Source organism: Salvelinus namaycush, chromosome 26 (genome assembly GCF_016432855.1).
Source record: "Salvelinus namaycush isolate Seneca chromosome 26, SaNama_1.0, whole genome shotgun sequence".
In the NCBI taxonomy this organism is placed as follows: Eukaryota; Metazoa; Chordata; class Actinopteri; order Salmoniformes; family Salmonidae; genus Salvelinus; species Salvelinus namaycush.
In genome coordinates this window covers 29,652,780-29,671,450 of record NC_052332.1, presented here as the reverse complement: position 1 = coordinate 29,671,450, position 18,671 = coordinate 29,652,780, and the positions used below count along the sequence as shown (strand labels likewise).

Genomic DNA, 18,671 nt, shown 5'->3' with positions numbered 1-18,671 from the left:
TGTAGGACCCTGTGAGTGTGTATAGAGACAGTGTGTGTGTGTTGGAGTGACAGTGTGTGTGAGTGTGTAGGACCCTGTGAGTGTGCATAGAGACAGTGCACAAATAAGAATAAAATACAAGGGACAACTCAGATAGTACATGTAGCTATTTTGTTAGCTATTTCGTTAGCTATTTTGTTAGCTATTTAGCAGTCTTATGGCATGGGAGATAGAAGCTGTTCAGGAGCCTGTTGGTGTCAGACTTGATGCACCGGAACTGCTTGCTGTGCAGAAGAACAGTGTATGACTTGTGTATGACTTGTTGGTCTGGAATCTTTAACGACTTTCCGGGCCTTCCTTTCACACAACCTGATATAGAGGTCCTGGATGGCCGGGGTTTGGATGGCTGAGGTTTGGGGTTTGAGTGTGGTTAATTTTATCGAAATCTAAAGGCACAACCTAGATTCGAGCCGATGTCTTAAATAGTAGTGGAACATGTTATTACTCGTGGAACATGTTATTACTCGTGGAACATGTTATTACATGTTATTACTCATGGACCATGTTATTACTCGCGGAACATGTTATTACTCGCGGAACATGTTATTACTCGTGGAACATGTTATTACTCGTGGAACATGTTATTACTCATGGACCATGTTATTACTCGCGGAACATGTTATTACTCGCGGAACATGTTATTACTCGTGGAACATGTTATTACTCGTGGAACATGTTATTACTCATGGACCATGTTATTACTCGCGGAACATGTTATTACTCGCGGAACATGTTATTACTCGTGGAACATGTTATTACTCGTGGAACATGTTATTACTCATGGACCATGTTATTACTCGCGGAACATGTTATTACATGTTTTTTTTTTTTTGTTTGTTTTGTTTTTTTACCCCCTTTTCTCCCCAATTTTCGTGGTATCCAATCGCTAGTAATTACTATCTTGTCTCATTGCTACAACTCCCGTACGGGCTCGGGAGAGACGAAGGTCGAAAGCCATGCGTCCTCCGAAGCACAACCCAACCAAGCCGCACTGCTTCTTAACACAGCGCGCCTCCAACCCGGAAGCCAGCTGCACCAATGTGTCGGAGGAAACACCGTGTACCTGGCCCCCTTGGTTAGCGTGCACTACGCCCGGCCCGCCACAGGAGTCGCTGGAGCGCGATGAGACAAGGATATCCCTACCGGTCAAACCCTCCCTAACCCGGACGACGCTATGCCAATTGTGCGTCGCCCCACGGACCTCCCGGTCGCGGCCGGCTGCGACAGAGCCTGGGCGCGAACCCAGAGACTCTGGTGGCGCAGCTAGCACTGCGATGCAGTGCCCTAGACCACTGCGCCACCCGGGAGGCCCGTTATTACATGTTATTACTCATGGACCATGTTATTACTCGCGGAACATGTTATTACTCGCGGAACATGTTATTACTCGCGGAACATGTTATTACTCGCGGAACATGTTATTACTCGTGGAACATGTTATTACTCGTGGAACATGTTATTACTCGTGGAACATGTTATTACTCGCGGAACATGTTATTACTCGCGGAACATGTTATTACTCGTGGAACATGTTATTACTCGCGGAACATGTTATTACTCGTGGAACATGTTATTACTCGTGGAAGAGACACACTTTTAATTTTCGTCAAAAACAACTTTGTATTGAATGAGTAACTTTGATTTGATGGCCTGCACATGCACAGTTTGGTGCGAGACAACCGTTAGACCCGATGACGTGTATCTCCACATGAGCTTAGCTAACCAACTTAACCATGACATCGCCTACAAGTGTGATATGGGATTTCTATTGGAGAAGCAGTTTCTGCCTATCTTCATACTGTACTGTCTTTGGCGCTATCATGGAGGCCTGGTTCATTAATAGCAGCTGTGACCCAGTCTCAAAGGCCATGATATTTGGAAGGCATGTCTGGTTAATGTCAGGAGCCAGTAGACAACACTTGAAGCCTGACACAAACCAAACACTCCCACAGCTTTAAGGGAAGGGCAATATTTGTTTCAGTGACCTTTCTGCATTAGGATGGTGTAATCATTACTGCGTCTTGTCCTTGCAGTGAGTTGACTTACTGTAGAAGCTGTTTCATAATGAAAACTGATAGAAAAACTGAAACTCATAGAATATACACGTATGTTAACAATTTCCAAAGCATTTGTTTCTGGTTGTAAGAGACCTCAACAATTCTAACGCTGTCTGAAAACAGAAGATTACAATACTTCACGAAAAGGGCAAAAATATAACAAAGAACAGAATGGGAGGGTTAGGTCTGATAGAGGTGCTGGCAGGGATCGGTAGGTCACATGAGCCAAACATTCCATATTTCCAACAACTCAACACCACTTGAAATTTACATTGACCATCTGCGTCCAAAAATGTTCTCTCGTTGTCATATGCACATGTTGGCATATGTATTTACATAGAAAGGTGAACAGTGAATTTGTATGAGCTAGGAAATGCAGTGGCTCAGCAGTCTAAGGCACTGCATCTCAGTGCTAGAGTCCCATAGGGTGGCGCACAATTGGTCCGGGTTTGGCCGGTATATGCCGTCATTGTAAATAAGAATTTGTTCTTAACTGACTTGCCTAGTTAAATCAACATTAAATGTTACATTAAATGTTTTTATTTTTTTAAGGTCCGGTAGAGGCACTGGCAGAGAATGGTAGGTCACATTACATTTATGTGTTAGTCATTTAGCAGATGCTCTTATCCAAAGCGACTTACGGTTAGTGCATTCATCTTAAAAACCTCTACCGACCCACCCTCCCGGATCCGGGATCCTCCTCATCAGAATTAATACATGCATTAACAGGGCAGGGCAACGCTGACTAGCACAGCCTAGCCTTGCGCCACAGGGATATCATATAATATAATTTCATGAAATCACAAGTCCAATACAGCAAATGAAAGATAAACATCTTGTGAATCCAGCCAACATTTCCGATTTTTAAAATGTTTTACAGCGAATATACTGTATATACTGTATATTTATGTTAGCGCACCACAATAGCCAAACACACAACGCCATTTTTTCACCGCAAACATAGCTTTCACAAAACCCACAAATAGAGATCAAATTAATCACTAACCTTTGAACAACTTCATCAGATGACAGTCTTATAACATCATGTTATACAATACATTTATGTTTTGTTCGAAAATGTGCATATTTATAGCTACAAATCCTGGTTTTACATTGGTGCCATGATCATAAATGGCACCAAAAAAGCCAGAATAATTACAAAGAGCAACGTGAAATATATAAATACTCATCATAAAACATTTATGAAAAATACATGTTGTACAGCAAATGAAAGATAAATATCTTGTGAATCCAGCCAATATTTCCGATTTTTTAATTGTTTTACAGCGAAAACACAACATATATTTATGTTAGCTCACCACAATATCCAAAAATACACCGCCATTTTTCCACCGCAAAGGTAGCTTTCACAAAACCCACAAATAGAGATAAAATTAATCACTAACCTTTGAACAACTTCATCAGATGACAGTCTTATAACATCATGTTATACAATACATTTATGTTTTGTTCGAAAATTTGCATATTTATAGCTACAAATCCTGGTTTTACATTGTGAATATGGCGCCAAAATGCACCAAATTGTCCGGAGAAATTTTGGACAGTCACGTAATCTAACTAAAAAACTCATCATAAACTTTGCTAAAAAATACATGTTGTACAGCAAATGAAAGATACACTGGTTCTTAATGCAACCGCTGTGTTAGATTTAAAAAAATCACTTTAGTACAAAGTACAGCATGCAATAATCTGAGACAGCGCCCAGCCATTCTCCGCCATGTTGGAGCCAACATATTCCACAAAAATACGAAATAACATCATAAATATTCGCTTACCTTTGATGATCTTCCATCAGAATGCAGTGCAGGGAGTCCTAGTTCCACAATAAATCGTTGTTTTGTTTTAGAATGTCCATTTCTTCTGTCGAATTAGCAACTTTGGCTAGCATGGTGGAGCGCACATGTCCATGAACTCTTGGCGCATGGAACGAAAAATTCCCCAAAAATTCCAAAAGTCATAATAAATAAACGTAGAATAAACTGGTGCCCCCTATTTCCAAGAGGTTTTAAGATAGCTAGGTGAGACAACCACATTATCACAGTCATAATAAGTAATCCTTTTTTTTTTTTTTTTTTTTTTTACAAATAGGCCTACTTACAACAAAAAACATGTTTGCATTTCTCAAATTTAAATTGCATTCTTTGTCATTGACAACATGAAAGAATGCAGTACAGTTCTACTCCATTGACTTCCAGTAGTCAAAACCCTCCTTCCTTTGACATTGATCCCAGTGAAGACTGGGATGTAAACCAGCTACAATTAAATAGAATTATACAGAAAGAAAAATTATACAGAACATTCCTATACTATAGTTGTCATGCTCACAACAGTAGCGTAGGGTCATGGGTCATAGTAGGGTCATAGGAAATGACCCCTTGGCCTGGACAGATGGAACAGGAACCTAGAGCTTGACAGCTTGTGCACAGTTACTGTCTGTTTGAGATTGTCTCTGAGTACAACAGCTCATCTGTAATTGCTGTATAATAAATGTGTAGTGGGCAGTCATATTTGACAAACATTACATATGATATTATAAATACCTCACATGTGACTCGTAATGAGACTAAGCAATTAGCCTATTAAAATGTTAACCTGACTCCATAAAGATAATTAAAATATACAAGCAAGCATGAGGCAATGAGCTGACGTTGACTAGCAATAATTGGTCTGAGAATTGTCTATATCAAAGGCAGATATTTAATTAACATTGTACAATGAATTAATTCACATACAAGGCATAAAGCTTAAGTTACAAAGCATTAACAACCATTACAAAGCATACTTCTAGGCATATAGATCCTAAGGTTAACTTACAGGACAAAGCATGAACAAAGAGATGGTTACTAGGCTAGAAGCCTAGAAGCCCAGGAAATTAGAATTGATAATCTAGCCTTCCTCCATGGACTGGATACAGGAAAAGTTTTCCATTACATTTATAACATCTGAAGGTGTAACCTTGCAACCCAAAACCAACCACTATTGACCAATCAAACAATACCAAGTTTACAGTAACCTCAACACTCCCAGTGTCTGGTGAAAAGCAGACTGACTCAGGTTTTCCTCTAGGATTTTGCTTGTGCTTAGCTCCATTCTGTTGATTTTTGTATCCTGAAATCCTCCCCAGTGTCACACCCTGATCTGTTTCACCTGTCTTTGTGCCTGTCTCCACCCCCTTCCAGGTGTCGCCCATCTTCCCCATTATCCCCTGTGTATTTATACCTGTGTTCTCTGTTTGTCTGTTGCCAGTTCGATTTGTTTCGTGACACCTACCAGCATTTGTTCCCCTGCTCCTGTCTGTTCTTGCTCCTGTTTTCTAGTCCTTCCCGGTTTTGACCGTTCTGCCTGCCCTGACCCTGAGACTGCCTGCCGTTCTGGACCTTTTGTACCCTCTCTGGATTACTGACCTCCGTCTGCCTTTGACCTGTTATTTGCCTGGCCCTGTACTAGAGATAAACTTTTGTTTCTTCGACACTGTCTGCATCTGGGTCATACCTGAAACCTGATACCCAGTCCTTAATGATTATAAGCATACCCATAACATGATGCAGCCACCACTATGCTTGAAAACATGGAGAGTGTGTTGTATTGGATTTGCCCCAAACATAACACTTTGTATTCAAAACAAAATGTGAATTTCTTTGCCACATTTTTTGCAGTATTACTGTAGTGCCTTTTTGCAAACAGAATGCATGTTTTAAAATATTTGTATTATGTACAGGCTTCCTTCTTTTCACTCTGTCAATTAGGTTAGTATTGTGGAATAACTACAGTGTTGTTGATCCATACTCAGTTTTCTTCTATCACAGCCATTGAACTCTGTAACTGTTTTAAAATCACCATTACCCTTATGGTATAAGGGCACAAGGCGAGACCCAGATGCAGACCCGGGAGGCTTATGGTTTGAGTCTTGATATTTATTAAACAATCCAAAAGGGGTAGGCAAGAGAATGGTCGTGGACAGGCAAAAGGTCAAAACCAGTTCAGAGTCCAGGAGGTACAGATTGGCAGGCAGGCTCGAGGTCAGGGCAGGCAGAATGGTCAGGCAGGCGGGTACAGAGTCCAGAAAAACAGGCAAGGGTCAAAAACCAGGAGGACTAGCAAAAGAGAATAGAGGCAGGAGTACGGGAAAAATGCTGGTTGACTTGAAAGGCATACAAGACGAACTGGCACAGAGAGACAGGAAACACAGGGATATATACACCACGGAAATAAGCGACACCTGGAGGGGGTGGAGACAATCACCAGACAGGTGAAACAGATCAGGGTGTGACACATGGTGAAATCCCTGAGCAGTTTCCTTCCTCTCCAGCAACTGAGTTAGGAAGGACGCCTGTATCTTTGTAGTGACTGGGTGTATTTATACACCCTCCAAAGTGTAATTAAAAGCTTCACCATGCTCAAATGGATATTCAATGTCTGCTTTTTCAAATGTTTACCCATCTAACAATAGGTGCCCTTCTTTGCAAGGCATTGAAACACCTCCCTGGTTTTTGTGGTTGAATCTGTATTTGAAATTCACTGCTCAACTGAGGGACCTTACAGATAATTGTATGCGTGGGGTACAGAGATGAGGTAGTCATTCAAAAATCATGTTAAACTTATTATGTGACTTGTTAAACCCATTTTTACACCTGATCTTATTTAGGCTTTCAGTAACAAAGTGGTTGAATACTTATTGACTCAAGACATTTCAGCTTCACGTTTGTAATTAATAAAAAAAAAAGGTGTGTAGGCCAGTGACAAAAAAAATCTAAATTTGATCCATTTTAAATTCAGGCTGTAACACAATTTCTTGGGGAATAAGTCAAGGGGTGTGAATACTTTCTGAAGGCACTGTATATGAAGTCAGGGATCTGCTACCTCAGAGCAACTGAATAACTAGAAAACCAGCATAACACCCTCAGGGCGTGTGTGTGTATGTGTGTGTGTGTGTGTGTGTGTGTGTGTGTGTGTGTGTGTGTGTGTGTGTGTGTGTGTGTGTGTGTGTGTGTGTGTGTGTGTGTGTGTGTGTGTGTGTGTGTGTGTGTGTGTGTGTGTGTGTGTGTGTGTGTGTGTGTGCGTGCGCGTGTGTGTAGAGCAAGATAGACAGACATCTTTTAACTTTTTTTCTACAGTATATAATCCTCTGTCGTTGTGGTTCATGTATTTGTTGCCTGGAGTGGCTTCTTTATGTATTTTAAATTGTCAAATAATATATAATTTCCATTACAACATGTAAGTGCTTTGTTATTTCATCTAAGTACCCTTAATAATACTTATTGAAATCTCACCACCAACAGCACTGCCTTGACAGTGAAAGTGCATTTCATTTAGAAGGACTGGTTGACACTTTGGGGCACGGTCTGTAAAGAGGAAATGTGACCGCACTAAAATGCACAGCAAAAAGGAAACTGAGAGCAAAAGGCAACTGAAGGGATATATAACTGTCACTTAGTTAGACAAACTGCTTTGAAGAAGCAATGGAGGGGTGCAGACACCTTTCGTAGTCTTGTGATTTTCCACATCTTATGACAAGACTGCTGTGGTCAATTCAAGAGGGTAAGACCTTTTTTTATTAGTATGATATAACATAGTTTGGTAGACTGGTTGTGGTGTCATTTCTTAATGACTCATGTACTGTATCTAATAAATTATCAAATTATAAAACCAGTCAATGTTTTTAAACTCAATTTGCAAGTGCAAAACAGTGCAATCTCTAATTGTGTTTGAGATAACTGTTGACATGTATTTGATACCTGGGAAAACAGCCACCAACACACTTTAATCTCTGTCTGATGGGTAATCATTTGGCTGGGATTATCTTTTCCTTGCATCATGAATAATCAGATAGATAATGTATGTGGAGGGTGAATTAGTATTGCCATATTGCAGGTTCTTGTGTCACAAAAATGTTTTGTTTGTATTATCATCAGTAAGCAAACAATTGAATAGTGAATTGCTAAAGGCCTACTCTCAACTGGGTTTTGGGGTTTTTCATGACTATACCAATGCTCTTGTTTTAAGGTGGGGCAGGAAGCACACAAACTAAAAGCTTTCATAAAAGAGGAAGAGACTTTCTTAGCTTGTTGACTGGAGCAGGGTAGCTGCCTGCCTGAGGACTAACAGACTCATCAGAGGACTCTGTTGGAAGGTTGCCCAACAGAATAGAGAACACAGCCATTCTTCTAAATCCCACACCTCATCACAGTCTCACTGTGTATGTTTCAACGGAGGAGAGTACAGAGAGGACTGTTGGAGAGAGAACCAGAGGAGGATGAAGTCTATCAAATTAGATCAGTCGGCGACAGTCGATGAGCTTACGGAGGCCTGCATCAAAGCATTTGGTCAGGATTACTCTCCCTTTGCCTCTCTCCTGGTGTAAATAGTTGCAGACAGTACATGCTTAGATAACATTTTCATTGTTGTTTGGTTGTACAACTGCAGTAGTTGCCTATATATAAATGATTTACACAATATGTGGCAGCTTGCCTTGTACAGTGAAGCTCATCCATGTATCTCGGTCTCTCCTCTCCTGGTAGATTATGAAGGCAGGCTGAATGATGAGTCTCTGGTCCGGATGTTTCTCATGATGCATCCATGGTACCTCTCCTCTGCTGACCTGGCCAAGAAACTCTCCAGCAAGTATCCTTTCAGATGAATGACACACCACTGTTCTCTTAAATGTATGTCCCGAGATGCTAGCAGAGATTTATTTTTTTCCATAATAGTGATGGGCCTAAGGATTACTAGACCAGGGGTTTCAAATGCTTTTGGTGGAAATTTTTGTGGAATTTTGTTCCTTAACCACACAACAGGTCGCTGGAGGAAAACTGTCTGCCTGAACTCAGGTCACAAATCTGCCATCTTATCAAGTGAGTGAATACAGCATAGAAAATCATGGAGCCACAGAGGAAGCACTGCTATAGGTCTTAGTCGTGAGATAGATTCTGTGCTTGTCTGTCAACATTAACACATGTACTGTAGGTACAGTATATGATTTCCCTGTAAGCAATGTGGAGGCATGTGATCTCCATGTAGACATATGATCTCCGTGTAGGTATATGATCTCCATGTACAGTGGCAAGAAAAAATATGTGAACCCTTTGGAAATACCTGGATTTCTGCATAAATTGGTCATAAAATTTGATCTGATCTTCATCTAGGTCACAACAATAGAGAAACACACTCTGCTTAAACTAATAACACACAAACAATGATACGTTTTCATGTCTTTATTGAACACACCGTGTAAACATTCACTCTGCAGGTTGGAAAAAGTATGTGAACCCTTGGATTTAATAACTGGTTGACCCTCCTTTGGCAGCAAAAACCTCAACCAAATGTTTTCTATAGTTGCGGATCAGAACTGCAAAACGGTCAGGAGGAATTTTGGACCATTCCTCTTTACAAAACTGTTTCAGTTCAGCAATATTCCTGGGATGTCTGGTGTGAACTGCTCTCTTGATGTCATGCCACAGCATCTCAATCGGGTTGAGGTCAGGACTCTGACTGGGCCACTCCAGAAGGCGTATTTTCTTCTGTTTTCTTCTGTCTTTTCTTCCATTCTCTTGTTGATTTACTTCTATGTTTTGGGCCATTGTCCTGTTGCATCACCCAACTTCTGTTGAGCTTCAATTGGCGGACAGATAGCCTAACGTTCTCCTGCAAAATGTCTTTATAAACTTGGGAATTCATTTTTACGTCGATGATAGCAAACTGTCCAGGCCCTGAGTCAGCAAAGCAGCCCCGAACCATGATGCTCCCTCCACCATACTTTACAATTGGGTAGGTTTTGATGTTGGTGTGCTTTGCCTTTTTTCTCCACACACAGTGTTGCATGTTCCTTCCAAACAACTCAATTGTAGTTTCATCTGTCCACAGAATATTTTGCCAGACACTAGGATTCTTCTTAACCTCATTGAGCATTCTGCGCTGTGCTCTTGCAGTCATCTTTGCAGGATGACCACTCCTAGGGAGAGTAGCAACAGTGCTGAACTTTCTCCATTTATAGACAATTTGTCTTACCGTGGACTGATGAACATCAAGGCTTTTAGAGATACTTTTGTAACCCTTTCCAGCTTTATGCTAGTCAACAATTCTTAATCTTTGGTCTTCTGAGATCTCTTTTGTTCGCGGCATGGTTCACATCAGGCCATGCTTCCTGTGAATAGCAAACTCAAATTTTGTGAATGTTTTATACAGGGCAAGGCAGCTCGAACCAACATCTCCAATCTCGTCTCATTGATTGGACTCCAGGTTAGCTGACTTCTGACTCCAATTAGCTTTTGGAGAAGTCATTAGCCTACTGGTTGACATACTTTCTCCAACCTATACTGTGAATGTTTAAATGATGTATTCAATACAGACAATAAAAATACAATAATTTGTTTGTTATTAGTTTAAGCACACTATGTTTGTTTATTGTTGTGACTTAGATGAAGATCAGATCAAATTTGATGACCAATTTATCCAAAAATCCAGGTAATTCCAAAGGGTTCACATACTTTTTCTTGCCACTGTAGGTATATGATCTCCATGTAGACATATGATCTCCATGTAGACATATGATCTCCATGTAGACATATGATCTCCATGTAGGTATATGATCTCCATGTAGACATATGATCTCCATGTAGACATATGATCTCCATGTAGACATATGATCTCCATGTAGACATATGATCTCCATGTAGACATATGATCTCCATGTAGGTATATGATCTCCATGTAGACATATGATCTCCATGTAGACATATGATCTCCATGTAGGTATATGATTTCCATGTAGGTATACAATCTCCATGTAGGTATATGATTTCCATACTCTCTGGCTCCGAGCCAGAAATGACAACACTAACTCCTCCTGTCCTACCTTTCTGTCCCTGTAAACCCCGCCTCTCCTCTCCATACTGCACCGTAAGGTACTGGATCAGCGAGTTCCCAGCAGAGTTTGACCTGAACCCAGAGCTGGCAGAGCAGATCAGAGGGCTGAAGGAGCAGCTGGCTCAGCAGGGAGAGGAGCACCAGAGCACACTCATCAACGTTGACAGTGTGTAAGTGCCCCCTGTCTTCAGCCAGGCAATCATACAAGCATTGTAGCAGCTAACCAGCCAGGCAGGCATAGTCTCCTTCACAGTGACACAGTGACAGCTTAGCATTCAATGATACAGTAGAACAGTTTTCAGAGTGCATGAGTGCATCTACATTCGGCCACTCTCGCAGTACTCTCGCAACTACTGATAGTTGAGCTTCCTTTCTTATTTTCCCTAGGCCGTCATATGAGTGGAGTAGGCAGGTGAGCCAACCAGCTCAGTCTGATTTCAAGAAGAGGAAGACGTCTCTCCTCTTTGATCACCTGGACTCATCTGAACTAGCAGAGCACCTCACCTACATGGAGTATAAGTCCTTCTGTCGGATACTGGTGAGTGGGTGGCCAGCAGGTGGCTCTGTTCGCCAGCTTCGTTATGGGTCTCACCCAGGTGACTTTGCTTTTGGCTGAATTATGCAGTAGTTGTTGTATTTGTGGTTTAAGTAAGATAGACTGTGTGTTTGCATATTGGACATTGTTTTTAAAATGGTCCCTTGCCCTCCAGTTCCAGGACTACCACAGCTTTGTGATGCATGGCTGCACAGTGGATAACCCCATCCTGGAACGCTTCATCACCCTCTTCAACAGCGTGTCTCAGTGGATCCAGCTGATGGTGCTCAGCAAGCCCACCGCCCCCCAGAGGGCTGCAGTCATCTCCCACTTTATTAGGGTCGCACAGGTCAGTCAATCAATTCCCTGTCCCAAGTCAATGAATCAACTCCCAGTCCCAGGTCAATGAATCAACTCCCAGTCTCAGGTCAATGAATCAACTCCCAGTCCCAGTTCAATGAATCAACTCCCAGTCCCAGGTCAATGAATCAACTCCCAGTCCCAGGTCAATGAATCAACTCCCAGTCCCAGGTCAATGAATCACTCCCAGTCCCAGGTCAATGAATCAACTCCCAGGTCAGAAAAGCTCAACTACCAGGTCAGAAAGAGTCAACTTCCAGGTCACAAAGGGTCAACTCCCAAATCAGAAAGCGTAAACTCCCAGCTCAGAAAGAGTCAACTACCAGGTCAAAAAATAATCACCAACCTGGTCTAAGAGCATTTCATATTATTCTGTATGTACTGTATATCCAAGACATTCCATTTAGAATGATGTTACATTTCGTATGGTATGTATTAATGTGTTAGAATATGCTGTGAATTTGAAATATTTAGGATATGTTACGAATTCCAATTTGTTGTGGCTAATGTTAGCTAGGTGGCTAATGTTAACATTAGCTAGCTGGCTAGCATTAGTTAGTCTAAGAGTTAAGGATAGGGGTTAGGGTTAAGGTTACAGGGTTAGGGGAAGGTTAGCTAAAAGGCTTAAGTTTAGGGTTAAGGTTAGGGGAAGGTTAGCTAAAAGGCTTAAGTTTAGGGTTAAGGTTAGGGAAAGGGTTAGCTAATATGCTAGGACGTTGCAAAGTAGCTAAAAAGTAGTAACTAGTTGAAAAGTTGTTTATTAGGTGAAATGCTCAAGTTAGCTGTGTTCTGTCTTACGTAACCATATTAAACATAACATATCATACTAATTTGAGTGTTTCGCGGATGTACCTTACTATCTTACTATGAGATCAGGCTGAACTACCGAGTCAGAAAAAGTCAGCTACCAGGTCAGAAAGAGTCCACTCCCTGTTAACTGAGTCATCTCCCAAGTCAGTGTGAATCATCCCTCAGATAAAGAGAAGTCCATTAGTGCCACTGCTTCTCAGTGAATGGAATCCAAACTCCCTCTAGAAGTTGGTCTGTCTTGTGTTCCATGCAGTTTTTTGTTGGCTCTGTTAGGGCTAAGATGGGTTATATTTTTGTATCTGGTCTCTGTAGAGGTTGTTACAGCTGCAGAACTTCAACACTCTGATGGCAGTAGTGGGGGGTCTCAGTAACAGCTCCATCTCACGCCTCAAAGACACACAGTCACACATCAGCAACGATGTGAGCAAGGTAAACAGTTTCGATCATAATTATTTTATTTTATTTACTTACCAATTACAACTAAACATTTGCATTTTGAATGTAGATCTACGTCAAAATGTGACCTATTATTTGGCTCTAGCTATGTGATGTCCAACATTATGTGACATCCTTATTGCCTCAGGTGTTCAACAACCTGGTGGAGCTTGTGACATCCTGTGGGAACTATAGCCAGTACCGCCAGCGCTTCTCAGAGAGCACAGGCTTCCGTTTCCCCATCCTGGGCGTGCACCTCAAGGACCTGATTGCTGTGCACGTAGCCCTGCCCGACTGGAGTGACCGGGAGAAGACGCAGGTCAACCTGGCCAAGACCCAACAGCTGTATGCCATCCTCCAGGAGCTTGCGCTGATCCAGACCATGCCACCCAGCGTCGATGCCAACATGGACCTGCTCAACCTGCTCATGGTCTGGCCCTGTTGACTGATACTGTACGACTTGGTAGATTTGTTTAACCTGTTGGCATTTGATTGAACAGTTTGTGTTTGGGTCCTTTCAGGTGTCTCTGGACCAGTATCACTCAGAGGAAGAGATCTATCAGCTGTCCCTGCAGAGGGAGCCCCGCACAGCCAGGCCATTGGTGAGTGTGTGTCAGGGACACACGGACACAGACATGGCCACGGACACAGACACAGAGCTTGTATGTAATCTAGAGGAAATATTAATTATTGTCAAATATTTATTTTGGTTTGCCAGTCTACCCCAAGCCCACCTATGATAGAAGAGTGGGCATCTTCAGTGAAGCCCAAAGCTGACCCCACCATCATCAGTAAACACATACAGAAGATGGTAGAGGTAGGCTGTTCAACATATTTGAAATATGAAATGTAATTATAAAAGATGGCAATGAGAACTTACATTTGGTCATTTTTCAGTCTGTGTTTAAGAATTTTGACACTGATGGAGACGGCTACGTCACTCAGGAGGAATTTGAGATCATTAGGACTAACTTCCCATACCTCTGCAAGTTTGACGACCTGGATAAGAATCAGTGAGTATGACAAGTCATAACTATTGATGGCCAACATTTCAACTATCTTTAGATCCACAAGTCACACAGAGCATCTTGCTATTACTGTAATATCAACCTTTGACCCCTCACCCTCTCAGGGACGGCAAAATAAGTCAGGAGGAGATGATTGACTATTTCACCAAGGCCAGCTCTTTACTGAACAGCAAGATGGGGTTCATCCACACATTTTCAGAGAAGCCCTGCATGAAGCCTATGCGTTGCCATCACTGTAAAGGCATGGTAAGTACAATGATGCCTATGCTTCAACTGTGTACAACTCCATGTAAAAGCTATTAGAAACAAAAAATATACAATCATAAGTAAATAAATATGAAACAATTAGGTATAAACCAATTATTATGAGGACCTGTATATACAAATGATGTTAAGGTACCCATATTATAGGAAGCACATATTGTGACCAGAATAGTGGATATTTTGGAATAAGGTATTTAGAGGACACCATTTTGGATGTGGAAAGATAATGGTTCTATTGGTGACATTGCTTAACAAAACAAAGAACTGACTTCCTGATCTCACATTTTCTGATGGCTTCCACCCAAACACAACAGTTCTGTTTCCTTTTTTCAAGTGTTTCGTACTGTCTCTCACTCATGTTTAGTCTGTTATTCTGAGGACACTTCATTTAATTTCCTTTCATACTGTAGCCTATGGTGCCCCACTTCAGGTCTGTTCTGTACTTATCATTGTGAACCAATCAAGCTGTCAGCAGTTGACTCTTGTTGACTCCTGAGAAAGCTGAAGTGACAGTTACAAACAAGACTTAATTAACTGCTCACTGTTGACGAAAGGCTTTGAAATTAATGCATGTGAAATTTGAATAAAAAGATTATTCAACAATCAGTTTCATTTACAAAGTCACCATTAACCTGTCTTTTTTTCTAATGCTAAATATGATATGTAACAGATGTATTGTATTTTTCAGATGTGGAGATTTTACAAACAAAGATACAAGTGTAAAGGTACACAAATAAAATGATCTCTGTCGGGTATTCTGCACCTATCGCACCCCACGCACAATGTTGTGTAATGTTGACCAACATTATATTGCTTATTTGCTTATTTATATTTCAGGATTCAGTTATTTACCAGATACTCTTGCTCATTGAGACAGACACTGATTAGTGTACACAGTAAGAAGTTGAGCAAAACCTTTCCAAGACCTTTCCAAGACCTTTCCAAGACACATTGTGTAGTTAAACACAAAAGCCATATTACAATGCCTATAGGAAGCCAAGGCTAGATATATAACAATACAATAGCAATGCCAGTACCAATGCTGTCTGTTTTCAGATGTAAGAGATTCAACCCCTCTTCTCTATTCTAGCCTGTGGGGTGAGCTGCCACAAAGATTGTCGCAGCCGCCTTGCTGTGGAGTGCCGCAAACGAACACAGAGCACCTGTCACGAATACCATTCTCCCCAACACTCCCGTTCCTTCAGTGTGCCTACTATAGCTCAGCCACTACACACTGTACAACATACAGGTACAAGCACACCTCCCAATTCACCTCTCTTTTCCTTTATGTTCAAATCTTTACCTGGATGTTTCAAACTTACTGTAGTCTTGAAGCACAAGGACTGGTACAGTACTTTGTACAGCTTGTTGCAGTTAGGTATGGTTAGGTATGGTTAGGTATGGTTAGGTATGGTATATTTAGCCAATTTAGTGCATATTATCTCATGTCAGTAGCTGGCACAAATGAGCTTTTGCTCCTGTCCAATCTACTTGAAACATTGTCATAGTAATAAAGATTAATGGCTCACTCTCACATTAATATATTCATATTCATAAGCCTATAAGCTTTTATACCGTAGATCAGGGGTCAGCAATAGGTGGCCCACGGGCCAAAATCAGTCCACGAGTGATTTTTTGGGTCCCCCCCAAAAATTGCAGATTCTCGTTTTTTGGTCAGAAAAGACTCAAATCACCAGGAATTCAGCTCAATATTTGTTTAATTTGGGAAATATGTTCAACAAGTATTCCCACGAATACAAAAAGAGACGTGATCATATCTCAATGTCATCAAGGTATGAACTTATTGTTATTTTTAAATAAAATCTCTTTTTGGGCTTAGTTGTGGTCAATTTACAGTGTACAAATTATTATAATTACGGTCCGTTCAGTGGCTGAATCTAGTTTTCTACCCGTAGACCTCTTGGTATAACCATGAACAGATACATAGTTACCATAGTTACAGGTGTGTATTTTTACTCAGTGCAAATGCTTTTGAACGCTGCTGTTCTCCAATATGGCTGATGTGGTGCCCTTAACACAGATAGACTTTGTTCTCTCTCCCCAGTCATTACAGAGGAAGCTCCTGACTCCCTGGGGGATGAAGTGTTTGATGTCCACCTTTGAGGAGGTAAGAGGTGTAGGAGAATACAGGGTATATGTGTTGGAGTAATCCAAGTGCAAGAAAAGGTTCTGGTCAGAATTGGACCATTATGCTCTGTCTGCAGGTGTTTTGAAGTGGTCTCTAAGCATATCATATCTAAGCACATCCCGTTTAGATTGCATTTCTATATTTTCCTTGAATTAATTTTGTAGTCTACTTACTAGTTCATTTTTATATCAGAATGAAGACCAACATTGAGGACAAAAACAACAATGACTGCCCATGTTCCCGGCAGCAACGGCACTCTGAAGATCTCAGTGTGATGGAAACGTAATGCTCCTGTTTGAAGATACAACGGATGTTAGAAACATTCCAATTTTCCAGTTTAAGAGCATTTCGCATCTGAGGAAGGATTTTTTAAATTTTCTGATTGATTCATCCTTCATCTGATTGATTCATCCTTCAACATCATATTATTTGCTCACAGCTTTCACAGTAGGTAAACCTACAGTATATGCATATCCCTGTGTGTATTTGTATGTGGTTCATGACTGCAGAAGATTGCTTCTCCACTAGATGGGGCTGTTTGTGTGTCACAACACTGGATAGTGTAGGCTACCACTGCCTTTTTACATTCCCTGTTTTTAGTGTTTCCCTGTTTGTGTGTCACAACACTGGATAGTGTAGGCTACCACTGCCTTTTTACATTCCCTGTTTTTAGTGTTTCCCTGTTTGTGTGTCACAACACTGGATAGTGTAGGCTACCACTGCCTTTTTACATTCCCTGTTTTTAGTGTTTCCCTGTTTGTGTGTCACAACACTGGATAGTGTAGGCTACCACTGCCTTTTTACATTCCCTGTTTTTAGTGTTTCCCTGTTTGTGTGTCACAACACTGGATAGTGTAGGCTACCACTGCCTTTTTACATTCCCTGTTTTTAGTGTTTCCCTGTTTGTGTGTCACAACACTGGATAGTGTAGGCTACCACTGCCTTTTTACATTCCCTGTTTTTAGTGTTTCCCTGTTTGTGTGTCACAACACTGGATAGTGTAGGCTACCACTGCCTTTTTACATTCCCTGTTTTTAGTGTTTCCCTGTTTGTGTGTCACAACACTGGATAGTGTAGGCTACCACTGCCTTTTTACATTCCCTGTTTTTAGTGTTTCCCTGTTTGTGTGTCACAACACTGGATAGTGTAGGCTACCACTGCCTTTTTACATTCCCTGTTTTTAGTGTTTCCCTGTTTGTGTGTCACAACACTGGATAGTGTAGGCTAACACTGCCTTTTTACATTCCCTGTTTTTAGTGTTTCCCTGTTTGTGTGTCACAACACTGGATAGTGTAGGCTACCACTGCCTTTTTACATTCCCTGTTTTTAGTGTTTCCCTGTTTGTGTGTCACAACACTGGATAGTGTAGGCTACCACTGCCTTTTTACATTCCCTGTTTTTAGTGTTTCCCTGTTTGTGTGTCACAACACTGGATAGTGTAGGCTACCACTGCCTTTTTACATTCCCTGTTTTTAGTGTTTCCCTGTTTGTGTGTCACAACACTGGATAGTGTAGGCTAACACTGCCTTTTTACATTCCCTGTTTGTGTGGTCTAGTTGAGTAGGAAAAATGTGGGAGTGGATTGTTAATGACAAGATCAATTGAGGTTATTTCCTCAACTAGACAATCCTGTGGTACAATTTAAAAGACATGCATACTGTAATTATTTTAGAATATAAAATTATAAATATAGTAATATCATTGTACAGAAACTACTCCACACGTTTGTTCTACCTTTATACATATGGGCTTCAGTGACACTGTAAAATGGGAGAGCAGCACAAATACAGGCTACATTTTAAACTATCATTTTGAAATATATTCCAAACTGATCAAAAATAATGAATGTGGTGTCATGTAAAAATATTGTGATTTATCCTAAATAAATGTTATGCTCTGAAACCCAGTTTAAATTCCTTATTTCCACTTTCAAACAGATTCCAATTTAAAGCATTTTGTTGCAATGAACTTTTGTAGATACTGTGAGAATAAAAGATATTGATCGTGTTGGAGGCAAGTAACCTGGCGGCATTGGGCCAGTACCCAAAAGGTAGCTGGTTCAAATCCCTGAACTGAATCGGTGAAAGCTCTTTCCATCTGCCCCTAATTGC

General features: G+C 41.0%; 1 protein-coding gene across 1 annotated transcript; it reads left to right on the top strand.

The window, feature by feature from the left end:
• The first annotated feature begins 7,533 nt into the window (after window positions 1-7,533).
• On the top strand, window positions 7,534-18,443 carry rasgrp2 (RAS guanyl releasing protein 2 (calcium and DAG-regulated)). Its single transcript, XM_038965663.1, has 17 exons — window positions 7,534-7,655; window positions 8,121-8,440; window positions 8,636-8,738; window positions 8,912-8,968; window positions 11,018-11,149; window positions 11,367-11,517; window positions 11,690-11,863; window positions 12,997-13,113; window positions 13,268-13,549; window positions 13,641-13,721; window positions 13,838-13,936; window positions 14,017-14,132; window positions 14,252-14,393; window positions 15,100-15,136; window positions 15,502-15,660; window positions 16,477-16,539; window positions 16,753-18,443. The coding sequence occupies exons 2-16, from the start codon at window positions 8,371-8,373 to the stop codon at window positions 16,533-16,535; spliced, it is 1,779 nt and encodes a 592-aa protein (XP_038821591.1). The 5' UTR covers window positions 7,534-7,655; window positions 8,121-8,370; the 3' UTR covers window positions 16,536-16,539; window positions 16,753-18,443.
• Window positions 18,444-18,671: the final 228 nt, after the last annotated feature.